Source organism: Carya illinoinensis, chromosome 11 (genome assembly GCF_018687715.1).
Source record: "Carya illinoinensis cultivar Pawnee chromosome 11, C.illinoinensisPawnee_v1, whole genome shotgun sequence".
In the NCBI taxonomy this organism is placed as follows: Eukaryota; Viridiplantae; Streptophyta; class Magnoliopsida; order Fagales; family Juglandaceae; genus Carya; species Carya illinoinensis.
In genome coordinates this window covers 22,457,546-22,473,492 of record NC_056762.1, presented here as the reverse complement: position 1 = coordinate 22,473,492, position 15,947 = coordinate 22,457,546, and the positions used below count along the sequence as shown (strand labels likewise).

The following is a 15,947-nucleotide window of genomic DNA, read 5'->3' as shown; positions in this document are numbered from 1 at the left end:
GAACTAGGAGCCTCTTCAACTCCTCGATCTTGCCTAGCGCTTGCTTGCCCTTCTGTTGGATTGACTACATTCTGTAGACCACTGCTGCCTCGTGTTCTACCCATATCGAGAAAGGATCATCTTTGTCTTCCACTTGACTAGGAAAGGCTCTCTTCATCTCCTTCCTTTTTGCTCCAAGATGATGGTATGCTCTCTTTCACTGATACGATCCCTAGAATGTCTCTAATTATTGGATACCCTTAGAAATTTCCCCGCCTATGACATTGTCCTAAAAATAAATTGGGTCAATTTTGTAAAAAGAGACAACTTTTATTGCATCATATGGGTTATACTAAAGAACTGTCCAATTTCGTGAAAACAAAATTTCATTAGATTTTGACACAAATGAGGAATAGAAAATAAAACCCATATTTTTCAGCAGAAAAATAAATTTATGTATACAAAAGAAAAGAATTCTACTTAAATAAACTTATATATCTTGACTTGCTACTTTGCAAAAAGAATCAGAGTATTATTTTTTATGCTTTGAAAATTCTTCAAAATTGAAATTGACAATTTGTGTTCTGTATTTGCCTTTTTCTTTCCCTCCAACAATTGCCCAACCTACAGTTGTACAAGAATGACAATTCTCAATAGACATGAGCAACTAAACGATACTTAATAGTTTCAATTTGTAAGGATTGTAGAGAGAGGTCTGGCTAATTTAGGGGTGTGCATAAATCTTTACAAACCGGTTGACCCGATCAGATCCACCCGATAAACTTCGGGTTAAAATTGAAGCGGGTCATATGAAATGTTATGCGGGCGAAACCGCAGCTGAAGAAAGCAACCCGTATCCCTCAGTCAGATTCCCATCTCCTTCGTCTTCCAACCCTAGCCCCCCTCCCTCTCTCTCTCGACTTCTCTCTCACCAACGTGATCTCTCTCTCGCTCTCTCTCTCGCTCTCTCTCTCTCTCACACAGACGGTTGCGTGGGTCTCTCTCTCTCTCGTCGGCCGTAGCTCCAAGATCAGCTTCGGCGTGGGTCTCCAAGAAGGAGGTATGTTCCTTCTCTGCGTGTATCACTATGTTGTTTCTGTTAATAGATCGATTGACTACAAGTCTGCAATATTATTTTGCTTACGGATTTGAGGCATGTGGCTGATGATATTATGGTTGTACTGAAATGGGGTGGGTTTATGCTAGCTCTTTTGTCTTATAAGGATGTTAAATGGAATCTTATTTAGTATGGAGGAGTGATCTAGAGTTTTATAACGAAAAAAAAAATATGATATGCCCATCAACTCCTGCATGCATGTATTTAACACAATCGGATCAATCTCTTGCATATCACGAATCAAATGTGTTTGTTTGTGCGGAAAATATGAGTACTAGAAACTGTCTTCTCTTTGTTTTATTCTTATCAAGGTAGTATACCCTGCCTATCAAGCTGTCCAAAAAAAAAAATTATTGAAATTTTATCACACCATTATGATTCATGGAAACATCTTTAATGAAAAACTTAAAAACTTGTTTTTACTTTTTTTTTTTATAAAAAAAACCTCTTTAATGAAAAATGCTAGCCCATAAGTGATACTGAGAAGTAGAGTTTATATCGAAGACTTGGGGATTGTTGGGTTTTTTCAATCCATCTTATGGCTCATTGGGAATTCTTTTCATGCTATAGACAGATCTTGTCAAATATGCTGCTTTGGAAGGAGTAATGTTCTGTAGCAGTTAGTTTATCTTCTATTATTTCGCCATCTAGATAGGTATGGGTTCAATTGGGTTGCGTAATCTTTAGTAGTGGCTGGAGATAAAACATATTAAATCTGATCAATTGACACTCTTGACAGGTTCACATTACCCCCGTTTTGTCTTAGTATGTGAGAAGTACAGTGACCTTGCATCAACAAGAGAGTACATCAAAGTTCATAAGCATAAAATTTTTGATGCATAGTACTTCTAAGACCATAATACAATCTTTCTTCATGTGGTTGACCCAAATAATTTAACAAGAAACCTCCAGTAAAAATGGCGTATGCATGAGTAGATTAGAATCGTATTCTCAATTTTAGGGAATTTGCAAGAATGTTGCTGATGTACCAGAATTCACTCTAGACATGCTAATGCACTTATGAAATCATATCAATCCATAGTATGAAAAGCTAATGCATTGGACATTCTTTTAATTAGATAAAATAAACCCAGTGCTTGGCTTTCTTTGCAACAGGCGCAGAACAACACCATATACTGAAGCTGAGATTAAGGTATTCCTCAAATTCAACATGATATCTGTGGCATCTATGTTAGAATGCTGTAGGTTCTTTTATTTTTTGTTATTGGGGAGGTGGTTTTTTTTTTTTTTTTTTTGGGGGGGGGGGGGGGGGGGGGGGGGGGGGGGGCAGGGGAGGATACAGAACAAATCTTAAACTACTTGCGAGCTATAACTTACATTAAAAGGGAGAAAAAACTACTTTGCCAGCTATAAGCTATAAGCTGGCTAGTGGCTATGCTGATCAGAAAAGTGTTGTAGGCAATAAAATGAGTGGCTTGGAAGGGACATCCATAAAATTATATTAGTACCATAGGTACTGAGTTAAACAATAGTGGACTTGGGTGGCCAAGAAATAGAATTAATTAGAATTTAGTACTATATGTATATATATATTAAGTGACTTTCTAATTTCTAGTACTATATTTTTCCCCTACAACGCCTTGTAGTTCTCTTCTATTTCCAAATATTTTAAACAACTTGCTACTTACCTCTCTGTTTCTTGACCTAAGAGCATTCATATCCCATTCCCTATAAAATTTTCTGAATTTTAACTAAAATACACCATTTCTTAAATTTTATCTTAAATTTTACTAATCTTTCAAAAGCCTCATACATCTTATTCCCGAAAAATTTTTCATTCTTTAAAATACTATTTTTTTTTTCTCTCACTTCCATTTACAATGTTAACAACTATCTATTTTGTCTTTTTCTTAGATTAAGCAATATCAGCTTCTACATAAATTTAATTATTTATCATGAAGATGATTTTTTCACAAACCGGTATGAGAATAGTGACAAAAATATTACAAATTTAATAATAATTAATATTCACCTTTCAAAATGGTAAAAAAATACAAATTATATGTCACGTGAATAGAAAAAAATTATAATTATATACACTTAAAAAAATGACCATAATTCAACCCCAAAAGTCTATTACATGTAAACATAAGATTAGTAAGAATTTTTTAAAATAAATTGTGAAAACAAAAAGCCACGACATTGAAATCACAATAATCAAACTTGTTTTCTCCAATTTCCTCTTACACCTGTCCAATTCAATTTCAAGTTGATGTCTAGCAGTTTGGATGTTCATTGAGAATTGTATCTTATGAAGGTCAGTTTTTAACCGATGAATTGTCTTCTTGCCATGTGGTGGTATTTCAGAATCATACCAACAGAAAAATCCGCAAGCTTGCCCATCTTGCATAGGTGACAAGTATTAAATTTGTCATCGTCTGAGGTATGACAATAATGGTACAAAAATGCGTAACGAAGATGATTTGGATTTTTACCTCATAGTTTATGCACCTGAAAAAGCGGCGGCCTTTTCTTATTCAATTTCTTCCATTCATTATCAGTTTCTTTTTTGGTTTAATGCCAGCCAAATAAATAGGCTAAAATAACTCTTTGTAATACGGAACATCCTCCATCCGTGTCTACCAAATTGAGTAATTGGAAGAGGTGAGTTTAATCATGCTACCAAATGAATCCTCATTTAATCCACACATATAATTAGTAAAATAGTCAACCAAGCTCTGATACCATTTTGTTAGGGTAAACACAAAAAACACCAGGGAATATTCTTTACCGTTATTAGTGTAAATTAAATTGGTACTCTATTAAAGATAAACTTAAATACATAATAAAGAAAATCAAGCACCCCACAAGTTTTGGACCCAGTCTAACTAAAACATTCACTATTAATAATAACAAGGTTATGTCTTCTCTAGAGCAATATTTAGAGGCAACTAGTAGATCATGAATATCTATACTCTTTGTTCAACACATAATCATTATCGTACAAGTGGATATCAACTAGGGCAACAAAAAAAGATCTCACCAAGTGAGTATTTGTAGTAAACAATTGAAGAGGAATCTCAACGATCAGCACCAGTCAAAACAAAGCTCTCGCCATAAGGAATAACATACTGAAATTTCGTTAAAATCATATCACATATGATGATCCCTCAAAATTCTCATAGAAGTGTAAGAAAAATTCCCACTCTTTCGTAGATACAACACATTTCTTTCTCTTTTAAATTTTCTCTTCTTTGTTTCCCACACCTTTTAAAACACAAAAACCCTATTTTTTTAGTATTTACCATATTACCACTGAGTGGCTTAATGAGCCTCCCTCACGGTGAGGGACCCACCCAACAAGTTTTTGTACACCCCTTATTGCTTATTATTGTTATGCTTTGAACCAGCTAAATACTTATGCTTTGCTGCATGTTGTGCTATTTGATTGTTGAGAGTACTTAAAAAAATATAAATAGAATTGAGTTTTGATCATACACAGAAACATTAAGGCTGCGTTTGGATGTTGATATGAGTTGAGTTGTGAATAATATTATTTGTTGGGTCCCATTGCGATGGGTTTAACTTTTTAAATTTGGGATGAGTTTAAGTTTTTAGGTTGAAATGTATGAAGTAGGTTTAAATAAGTTTAATTTTTTTTTTTAATGGAAAATTGAAAAAGTAGTGTGCTCCATCAATGATTAGTTTGAGATAAGTTGAGTTTGGTTTAATAACTAAACGTAGCCTAAAGGGTAAAAGAGAGAGAAATTTCCTATCCAAGGGAGGAGTCAATTGTATTTCAAATCCTATCTGTAGAAATATTTTGGAAAATGCTAGTATGACTCCTAAATATACCCACTAAATGTGCCTAATCATGTATTTTTATTTTTTATTTTTATTTTTAGTGACTATTAATAATTTTTTTTTTTTTTTCCCTTAATGAAAGGGTATAAGAAGAGAAATATCCTGTCCAAGAGAGGAGTCAATCGGATTTCAAATCCTATCCCTAGAATATTTTGGAAAATTCTAGTACGACTCTCAAATGTACCCACAAAATGTACCAATTCAATATTTTAATTTTAATTTTATTTTTTTAATAGTTAAGAAAGTGATTATTAGTGAATTTTTTTCTTAATGATTAAGAATGTTTAAAAAACACTTAAAAGAAAAAAAAAGAAAAAAATTATTTACAATGATATGCATATTTAAAGTGTATATTAGTGTTCACCATAACATTGTTTAAATATTTTTTTTTTCTAAAACTCTATTTGTAGTTATTTTTACGTATTTTTTATACAATTTATTAATATAATTAATTATAAAATTTTATTTTAATATAAAATAATTATTTTAACTAATCATATTAATAAAATATATGAAAATAACTATAGGTAACATAAATATTTTCCTTTTAGCCAGCATTGAGAGAGAATATTTTATTCCGATCCCTCGATCGTGCAATGCGCAGGCCTTCTTTGTTTCCTCTCGACCAGAGTAACCTAGCTCCTACCGCCTCGGTCCAACCCAAGCCCAAATTCCAGCCACTTCAGCGTTTCCTCAAAAAACACACAGCTATCAAAACGACTCCGTTTTATATAAGCCCTAAACCGCCATCACGTCTCTACTTTCTTCCCCGATCCCCTCTTGCCTCTGCTACGCCCCCTCCCATCCCTCAATCTCTCAAGCCCATGCAAACCACTGATTCTCACCCTACCCTGTGCCGCCACCTAAGCTGCAACCTTCTTAGTCACACGACGCCGCAACCAAGACCCCTTGCTTCGAGCACCATTCTCCACCGTCCAAGAAAACAAGCCGAACGCCTCGCGGCTCGCCATTCGTCCTCTGTAGTTGCAGTCGCCGCTGCTCCTCCCGACCAAGATCACGCTGCCGGTAAGCCTCTTGGCCCCTTTTCATCTCCCTTTCCGTCCGTCTTCTCCCACTCTCTCTATATCTCTTATTCGGTCCCTCACTCATCCCATCTCTCACTCATCCTTGCCTCTTCTATATTCAGAGACACTGAACGGTGAAATTGTAGCAACCTGCCGCACCGCAAGTCCTACCGCCGCCTCCCCTCCGCTTGGTCTTCATCTTGGTAATCTCTCTCTCTCTCTCTCTCTCTTGGTAATCTCTCTCTCTCTCTCTCTCTCTTGGTAATCTCTCTCTCTCTCTCTCTCTCTCTCCAGTTTTTGGTATCCCTCTATCTCACTCTTGCTTCCTCGGTTCTGCTCAGTTTTCGATTTTAAATTCGATTCCTGTACCGAGCATTATATCGGTGACACTGACAAAACAAGCCACTTGCTTACTGCCGTGTTTCCCCTTGAATCCACTTGAACCTAAGGTAAATCCATGTTTCTCAACGCTTGGGCACTTAGATTTTGATATGATCATGGTTGGGCTATCTTCTTGGTTTGGCTAAAATGGGCATTGTTTTTTTTTTTTTTTTGGATAGGTAAAAATGGGCGTTGTGTTATGGTGTTAGATGTTAGAGCACTTTCATTGGAATAGCCAAATGCAAACTCAATTCCATGGCTACGCCATGATTTTATTTTGTTTTGCCATGTGTCACTGTGTTTGATTGTTTGTACTTTTTAATTTATTGGATTTGTTGTTGGATGATGGATTTGTGGATTTTAGGGATGAATCCAAAAATTTGTTGTATTTTTTTTTTCTTCCGGTTGTTTTTAGCCGTGGGTGGGCGGGGTGAGGCAAACAATTGTGGGAACCAATCTGCCCCTCGGCATCCAGATGCCCATGGGGGGCAGTGCCAGGGTATGGGGACCAAACTGTCACCTCTCTCTCTCTCTCTCATGCGAGGGCGGGATAGGGGCACCCCCCATCCCATCCGGGGGATGCGGGTAGCACCATCTTGAGTTAATTGGCTGTATGTATTAACTTGGCACACATATGCATGTGGAAGCTATACTTCATTTGGGTATGATAGTGATGCGACCAAAGAGTGGAATTTAATAAACATGTTTTTGATGATGAGTTGTGAGCTTTTGGCCAGGGAAGGGATATATGGGGAATATTTCTAGTTTATCATGATTTCATGTGGCGGAGTTTTTTAAAGGATTTTGGGGTGGAAATACATTGATAGGAGGGCTTGATTTGTACAAGGGCTAGTGTCTCCTGTGGGTTAAGTGAAGGTACTTGAAAGAGATAGAATTAGATATATGGGTCTTGTTACATAAATGTATATTGGGCCACAAGTATTTGAACCCCTAGGGGTTGGCTGAAGTGGTAGAGGCCTTTGTCTTGCTGTTATGCTCCCTCCAAGGTTTAAGGTTTGAATCTTATTGAGTGTAAACAATCTCTAGGGGTCATCGAACTGGGAGATTTTCCCCTTGAATTACCTGAGGTGAACTTGGGGAACCTCCTTGCTGGGATTAGTATAGACATTGTTCTCGGACACTTGGTGCTAATAAAAAAGAAAAAAAAAGAAAAAAAAAAGCATGAATCGTCTTAATTTTTGGAGGTACTAGTTAATTCTGTTTGCATATATATGGTGTTAACTATGTTTAGGTTCCGATTGATTTATCGTTTTACACAATTGCAAAGAAATTTAATGGTGTTAATGAGTTCAGGTAAGCAGTGCTCCTATGCTAGGCTTTGCTAAAAACTGACTGAGGTTGATTTTGTGAAAAACTTGCATGGTTTCCTAAGAAAACTACCTTGGTTATTTACTGCACTATTCTCTGTATCTAAACCATGAAATGAGACATTTTATCATGACTGGTGTGACATGAGCATTTTTGTACTCTGGTTTCTCTACTGCATAACATGTGTTTATAACCTTCTAAAATTTTTATGTGATTATATGATATTATCTATTCAAGTACACTGTTCTGTTATTGCATTGTATTTGAAAACCCTAATGCACAAGATCCTATTCTGTGGCCTTGTCACAGGTAATAATTGTGGCCTCTGTTCTGTTTTTGGCCTTGCCATGGGTATAAAATGTGGCCTCTATTATTATGTTGGTACCACCCTCTATTATTTTTGCTTTGGTAACTGTAGGTAATGCACGACCTTGCCATGGTGTAAACATGTCACGTTTATGTTTCTGATGCTGTTTCAGTTTTGCTTATGTCAAAGGTTATTTTGTTCTGTACTGTTATTAGCAAATGCTCATTTGTTTCCGCTTTGTTGTTTCGAGGCATTGTTTTGTTTCTGCATTTTATAACTAACCCTGCTCTACACACTAGAGTATAGGTGCATTGCTTATTGAGTCGGTGGACTCACCCGTTTATCTATATTATTTTTCAAATGACTATGTGGTTCATGGTGATGATTGAGGATAGAAAGCATGATGTGTGAGACTAAAATAGAGTGTTGAGATATGTGCCAAGTGGCACTGATATATTTGCAGATTTAAGAGAGAGGTTATCAGTGTGTTTATTTTATTTGGAAGAATTTTTTAGACATTTGATTATGAGGGAGATTTTTGTATTTGAGTTGTTATTTTGTTTGATTTTGGTTAAAAGGATTCATCCTGTGTATGGGGTGCGACAGCTCAGGTGAACAGTCTTATTTGAGAGAGGGGGCATGCAAATTTATAGGAATTTTAAACTAAATGATTTCAATTCTACCTGAAAGCTTTTACCCATCGATGTGCATCTGTAGTATGGATAGTGTAGATAGAGTTCTGATTTTGATGGAATTAACATGGACTGTGGTTTTCAGATTCTGTAATATAAACAAATCCGAAGAAACAGAATTGAAAGATGGCTCGTAATGAAGAGAAAGCGCAGTCAATGCTGAACAGATTCATCACGCTCAAAGCTGAGGAAAAAAAGAAGCCAAAAGAGCGTCGTCCCTACCTTGCTTCTGAATGCCGTGACCTTGCTGAGGCTGACAAGTGGCGCCAACAGATCATGCGTGAGATTGGCCGCAAGGTTGCCGAAATCCAAAATGAAGGCCTCGGCGAACACCGCCTTCGCGACCTCAACGACGAGATTAACAAGCTCATCAGGGAAAAATCCCACTGGGAACGGCGCATTGTCGAGCTTGGTGGGCCCAATTATACCAAGCATTCTGCTAAAATGACAGACCTAGAGGGAAACATAGTGGATGTTCCTAACCCTAGTGGGCGTGGGCCTGGATACCGATACTTTGGGGCAGCGAAGAAGTTGCCAGGAGTGAGGGAGCTGTTTGAAAAACCTCCAGAGTTACGAAAAAGGAGGACTCGATATGATATATATAAGAGGATTGACGCAAGTTACTATGGGTATCGGGATGATGAGGATGGGGTCTTGGAGAAGGTTGAGGGCCCGGCAGAGGAGAGGATGAGGGCAGAGGCAGTTGAGGAGTGGAGGAGAGTGGAGGAGGTGAGGAGGGAAGCAAGGAAGACAGTAAAGAGTGGGGAGGTGGTGAGTGTGGTGAAGGAAGTGTTGTTCGAGGGGATGGAGGAGGAGGTGGAAGAGGAGGAGAGGAGGAATAGGGAGAAACTGGAGGAGGAGGAGAGGGAGAGGGAAGGGAGAAGGGAGTTTGTGGCACACGTTCCATTGCCGGATGAAAAGGAGATAGAGAGGATGGTGTTGGAGAAGAAGAAGACGGAGCTGTTGAGTAAGTATGTGAGTGAGGGGTTGTTAGAGGAGCAGAGTGAAGCAAAGGTTATGCTTAATATTCAGCGCTAGACCCAGTAAGGCTTGGACTCTTTGGTTCTGTATTTGAGTAGAGTAAGAGCTTTTGTGTACTCAGTTTTAAGCTAATTATTGATGTAATTAGAGGCTGTATTTTTTTCTTTTTTATTTTTTAATTTCAATGTCGCTATGTCATGCTGCAACGTCTAAATCATTGTTTGGAATTTATGCTAGCATTGCTAGTGAGGTTCCTAGATAACTTGCACAATTAAGAGTTTGCAGATACAAATACCTATAAAAAAGAAAAGAGTTTGCAGCTACAATTTGTTAGCGTTATCTTGATTTCTCCCTTGGCGAATTGCGGTAAATATCTTCATGCTTGGTGTGAGACACTATTGATCCTAATCCGGATAGAATAATGAACTTTAATGCAGCTTGGATTCTATGGTTTTCCCTTTTTTATGATATAAGAAAACTCTGATAGAAAATATTTGACTTATAGGAGCAGTTGTATGCTTTCTGTAAATAATGTTTTATTTTGTGGAATACTTGCTCCCTTTATACCAGTTGAGTTCATATTTTTATAGCAGTGTATAAGTACTGTGTTCTGTTGGCATGTTTTTTCTTTTCTTGTATTCAACAAGGCATGCATGGCCATATGATCATATCCAGTGCTAGGGGTGTGCAAAAGCCAGTTAAACTGGCCACAGGTACGAAATCAGCAGGATGCGGGTCAGCCGGCGGCAAAAATATCACAAAACCGATTCAACCGGTTCGGTTATGGTTTGGAGTTGTTTTAAACTGTTCAACCGGCCAATTGGATATATATAGATTTTATCTTAGGTAAATTGACGCCGTTTCACTTAAGTTAAGGTGAAACAGTGTCCTTTTACCCATCATGTATGCAATATATATATATATATAGAAGTTAAAAACGGTGTCGTTTTACACATAACGTATTCTAAAATAATATAAGTTAAACGACGCCATTTGATATTAAATCAAATAACGGCGATTGATTTTAAAATTGAATAGCATCGTCTTACATAGAACATATTAAAAGAAAATATAAGTCAATCAACACCGTTTGATATTAAACCAAATGTGGCGTTTGATTTTAGCTTGCCGCCTTCCTTCTCCTCTCTTCTTTGATTTCTCTCATTTTCTCTCTCATATCTTAGACGAACTGCTATGCCCTGAGAACCCCTAGAATCGGTATGGCTGGTATTTCTCCTCCACATTAGCTGCTCTAGTTGGTTTTTCCATGAAAATGCCTTCCTTTGATCGGCGGTTGTTTTTGTCAAAAACCATGCCAATATGGTTGGTCTTCACCTTTCTCCAGAGCTGTCACAAACGGTCTGTAGGCTAGTTTCTCTGTGATTCTAGAGGGGCATGGTAGTCATTAGGGGTGTGGATCCAAATACGAATTTGGATATTTGGATCCGTACCTGGATTTTAAAAATCAGGTAGATACTAGCATGGATAAAACTGGTTACAACCCGGGTGAGTACCAAATACCCAAATTGTAATCGGTATCCAGTTTTAAATCCACTATTTTCTCCTTTTTTAAAATTTTTTTAAACTCTAGTTTCTGTACATGCAAGTTTTTTATTTTATTTTATTTTTTGTAAAGGAACCTGAATTTCATTCATAATAAGATCTTTCATCAAATACCTCTACAATCATAACTTACTGAGTACAAAGAGGTTACATCATTTCATTTGACACAGTGGTCATAATACCAGTAGGGACATCTTCAATATCATAAAGGTCCTCAGGGCAATCCAGTGCAGACTTTGCAAGTTGGTGAGCTGCACTGTTAGCCTCTCTATAGGCATGTGAGACAGTCTATTTTGTAGATAAATCTAAAGTTTTTTTAGCATCACCAATTATGCAGCCTCCCAGACTCCAGTTTGAGATGTGATTATGTAGCAAGTCCACTATTGTTTTGAGTTACCTTCTAAGGAAACTTGTTTCAAACCTATTTCTTGACAAAACACTACAACTAACAATAGACCATAGGCCTATGCATCGAAAGGGCTTCCTCTAAGGGGTTTGGATGCACGACAGGCACCAATGACTTACCCTTGGTAATCTCTGATGAGGACCCCTATCCTAGTCTTTCCTTCACCATTCTTTACAGCTGTATCCCAATTAATTTTAAACTGACCCTAAGAAGGCTTGGACCACTTTTGATCTTCAGGTGGGGGCTGGATCTAAGCTAACTGGGGAGTTGTGATTATTGTTTTATAAGAGGATAACTCTACTCTGGCTTGTTGAGATAAGACAGTAGGATGCTTGAAACATTTCCCATGGAGAAATTCATTCCTCTTGGTCCAGATTCCTTTGAGTGTAACCGCCACCTCTTCCAACTCTGTAGTGTCAAGGGTTGCCACTAGTACAGACCAGATATCAAACATCATCTCACTGTAGAAGGTCATCTTTTGCACTTTCTTGCAACCTTGATTCAATACATCTCTTGCAGCACCACAACCCCAAAGAACATGACCTGAAGTTTCAAGGACTTGCATACATATTGGACATAAGCTGTCTGGGATAATTTTCCTCCTTTTCAAGTTAGCTAAGGTGGGTAGGGCTTCTCTGCAGGCCCTCCAAATGAACATTTTGATTGCAGGAGCCAGCCTTAGTTTCCATAGAGCCTTCCACACAGCTTGGTCTTTTGATCTATTTGAATGTTCCCCTTCCACCTTATTAACCATTCTCTGTGGAGGTGGTATCCACTTTTAACAGTTTATATGCCGTTGTTTGTTAATCTCCATATCATGTCATCTCTTCCACCAATGCTTATAGGAATTGATTTAATGGCTTCCATTTCTTGTGGTGAGAATGCAGCATGGGTACTTTCCATATTTTTTGGTTGGGCTAAATCAGATCACTTACTATCTTGCACTAGCAATCATGTGCTTGAGGGGAGGTGACCTGATAAGCTAGGAGGGAGGGGATCCAACAATCAGACCAAATGTTGACCTTGTGTCCATTTCCTATTCTCCACAAAAGGCCTTCCTTGAGTAAATTTAGCCTTGCATGAATGCCTCTACAAGCAAAAGAGGCAAAAGAGGGACCAGTTCCCAAAGTTGCCTTTAAGAGATCTACCTGGCTGAAGTACTTCTATTTAATGAGCATTGAAACTAGTGAAGATGGATTTTGTATAATTCTCCAGCCTTATTTGGAGAGCATTGCTAAGTTGAAGCTTCTAAAATCCCTGAATCCAAGACCACCAGATTCCTCTGAGTAGCTAAATTCAATTGGCCCATTGGATCTTGGAGGTATCTTCATTGTATCCCCTCCAGAATTTCCAAAGCAATTTGTTCAACTTCCTTGTAATGGATGCTAGTAAGAGAAAAATTCCTATTGAGTATGTTGGTATTGCTTATAGAACTGCTTTGAGGAATATTTATTTTCCTGCTGCTGAAAGGTGTTTTGTCTTCCAATTTGCTACTAGAGCCCAAGTCCCATCAATGAGAGAATGAAAGGCAGCCACCTTAGCTCTTCCCACCATAACAGGCAGCTCCAGGTACCTCTCAAAAGATCCCGTAGACTTGACCCCTGCTATCAATAATATTTGTTGTTGTGCCTCTAGCTTAGTGTTCTTACTAAAGAAGATAGATGATTTCTCTTTGTTTAGCATTTGTCCTAAGGCCTTTTCATAGAGAGCAAGAATGTTTAGCACACAAAACAATTCTTAATTGTTGGCTTGGCAAAATAAGAGGCTGTCATCTATGATTGGGCCTCACCCTATTGGAACACTTTTGATATTGTTGCATTGTTCAACTCTATTTAGCAAGGATGTTAGAACTTCAGCACAAATAATGAAGATGTAAGGAGATAAATGGTCTCCTTGTCTAAGGCCTCTTATGGGAATAAATTTTTGTTGGGCTCACCATTGACCAGGATTGAGTAGGATACTAAACTGAGACAATTTTGGAACAAATTGATCCAATGTTGAGGGAATCCCATCTTATGCATCACTACTGTCACAAAAGCCCATTCTACCTTGTCATAGGCTTTGCTCATATCCAATTTGAGAGCCATAAGACCTCTCCTCCCCTTCATCCTTAAGGTCATTGAATGCAGTACCTCATAAGCTACAAGGGTGTTGTCTGAAATGAGTCTTCCAGGTACAAAGGAGCTTTGGTTCAGAGAGGTTATGATGGGGAGGATGCCTTTTAATCTATTGGCCAGAGTCTTTGAAACAATTTTATAGAGGACGTTGCATAGGCTAATTGGTCTGTACTCAACCACTTTCTCAAGGTTCATAAGGGAAATATAGTTGTCATTTACCTATTGTAAAGATGCCCCTTGGTTGAGGACTTGGAGGGCAAAGCTGCATACTTCCTTTTCCACCACTAGCCAATGTATTTGGTAGAATTGAGCTAGGAACCCATCGAGACCAGGGGATCCCAATGGGTTCATTTGAAAGACAGCAGCTATGACCTCATCAGGTTTGAAAGGTTTCATGAGCCTGTCCTCTATTTCCACAGAGATTCTGGGATCCAATGCATACAAACATTCCTCTATGTTAGTAGGGGAAGACATAGTGAAAAGAGAAGAGAATTAACCTATAAACACTCCTCCTATGTCATCCTATTCAGTTACACCCCTCCCAACTTGGTCCTCGATGCACTTTATTTTATTTGCTCTTCTTCTTTGGTTAGCCTGCATATGGAAAAATTGTGTGTTTCTGTCTCCATGCTTGAGCCAGTGTTGTTTAGCTCTCTATCGCCATATCAGGTCCTTTTCTGCTAATGAGAGCTCGACTTCCATTTGTAGTTGTTTCGTGGTATCCAAGTGGTGACTAGTGCCAGTGTTTTGAAGTTGACTAATCCTGGCCAGCCTTTGTGCAATATCTCTTTTGTCATGCCAATTGTTCTTCTATTTCCATTGCACCATGTGCCTTTGACATAACTCCAACTTGTGCCTCATTGAGCTAGCCTCAGTGCCTCCCAAAGGACCTTTTTTCCATACTCCTGTCACGATTCTATGGCAATCTTCCTTCAATTCCCAAGACCAAACCTCTCCTGTTCCTTCTATAGTCTAGATTCTGTTTGTTGATGTGTAGTGGGGAGTGATCAGACTTGACTGCAGGTAGTGCAGTACATGATGCCAAGGTAAACAAGTCATTCCATTCCTTGTTTGCAAAAGCTCTGTCGATTCTTTCTTTTGTAAAGTTATTCCTACTTCTATTATTTGACCATATGTATTTTTGCCCCTGAGAGTGGAGATCATTAAATCCACAAAGTTCAACCACCTACCTGAATCCTTCGATTTGTTTGTATGGCCAATTTGCAACTCCTAGCTTGTCCTTTTGGTGTAGGATTTCAATAAAATCCCTTGCACATAGCCATGCCATGGGGGTGGATGGCTTAAGCATCTGTAGTAGTTGCCAGCTCCTGCTCCTCTTGGTTGCCTCTAGGTGACTATAAAAGCCTGTGAATTGCCATGTAGGGCCATTTTCCCCTTCCTGTACCAGAGCACTAATGTGTCAACGTGAGTAGCTCAGTACTTTCACACTCCATTCTTCTTTCCACAACAAAGCTCCCCTCACTAAGCCCCACACTGTTTACTGCTAGGCAACTATCAAACTTCAAATTCCTTCTAACCATGTCCATTCTATTAATACTACATTTAGTTTTCACTAGGAAAACTAATAAGGAAAAATTTTCCTTAGTTAGTTGCCTAAGGATCCTAACTGTTCGAGAGTTCCCAAACTCTTAGCAGTTCCATACTAAGATACTCATTGTGGTTGGCAGGGCTAGGAGCTAGCCTCTGCCATTGAATTGCAGTTCTCATCAACCTCTCCAATCCTCTTAATTCTTTTTGGACCATGGTCAATATTTTTGTTACTCCTTTTTCTATTCCCCTTGCTCCCATTCCTCAGGTAATAGTTAGTTAAGTCAGCTAGAGCCTCACTTGAGTTCCTTTCTATTTGAGTGTTCTTCCCTTGAGCTTTCTTTTTTCATTTACCAGAATTTGGCCTCTTGTTACACGGTACAAGTTCTTTGCACTCCACTTTGCCAAGTAGGCTACCAACCAGCTTGGACTTGACGTTTACTTTTGTGTTAACAAAAGTTTTTCCCCTCTGGGTTACAGCTATATTGGAGTGGGGCTTCTCACACTTTGCCACTAGTGTGTTGCAGGTGTCATGCTTTGTGTTAGGTTTCAAAACTACTTTGATAAGGTCTAGTTCCATCCTAGTGGAGAACCCCATCACTTCTTGAGGCTCAGGTTCAGCTACAGAGATGTGTACCTCGTGTAGGTCCAAGGGCTGGTTTGGAACTGGGGTTTGA

General features: G+C 38.4%; 1 protein-coding gene across 15 annotated transcripts; it reads left to right on the top strand.

The window, feature by feature from the left end:
* The first annotated feature begins 647 nt into the window (after window positions 1-647).
* LOC122281368 (pre-mRNA-splicing factor ISY1 homolog) lies at window positions 648-9,962 on the top strand. Of its 15 annotated transcripts, none has more exons than XM_043092784.1 (7): window positions 792-1,039; window positions 2,213-2,249; window positions 3,425-3,500; window positions 5,526-5,947; window positions 6,069-6,149; window positions 6,288-6,395; window positions 8,741-9,962. In XM_043092784.1, the coding sequence occupies exon 7, from the start codon at window positions 8,782-8,784 to the stop codon at window positions 9,691-9,693; it is 912 nt and encodes a 303-aa protein (XP_042948718.1). In that variant the 5' UTR covers window positions 792-1,039; window positions 2,213-2,249; window positions 3,425-3,500; window positions 5,526-5,947; window positions 6,069-6,149; window positions 6,288-6,395; window positions 8,741-8,781; the 3' UTR covers window positions 9,694-9,962. The 15 variants fall into 15 exon arrangements, with proteins under 15 accessions (XP_042948714.1, XP_042948715.1, XP_042948716.1 ...); XM_043092788.1 differs by having other exon boundaries at window positions 2,176-2,249; XM_043092789.1 differs by lacking the exon at window positions 3,425-3,500 and adding an exon at window positions 1,667-1,751.
* Window positions 9,963-15,947: the final 5,985 nt, after the last annotated feature.

Coding starts and splice junctions, on each gene's coding strand:
- LOC122281368 (XM_043092780.1), top strand. CDS start 799: ATGCGGGCGAAACCGCAGCTGAAGAAAGCAACCCGTATCCCTCAGTCA. Junction 2,250..5,472: donor ATACTGAAGCTGAGATTAAG/GTATTCCTCAAA, acceptor TTTTCCTTTTAG/CCAGCATTGAGAGAGAATAT. Junction 6,150..6,240: donor TCCGCTTGGTCTTCATCTTG/GTAATCTCTCTC, acceptor CTCTCTCTCCAG/TTTTTGGTATCCCTCTATCT.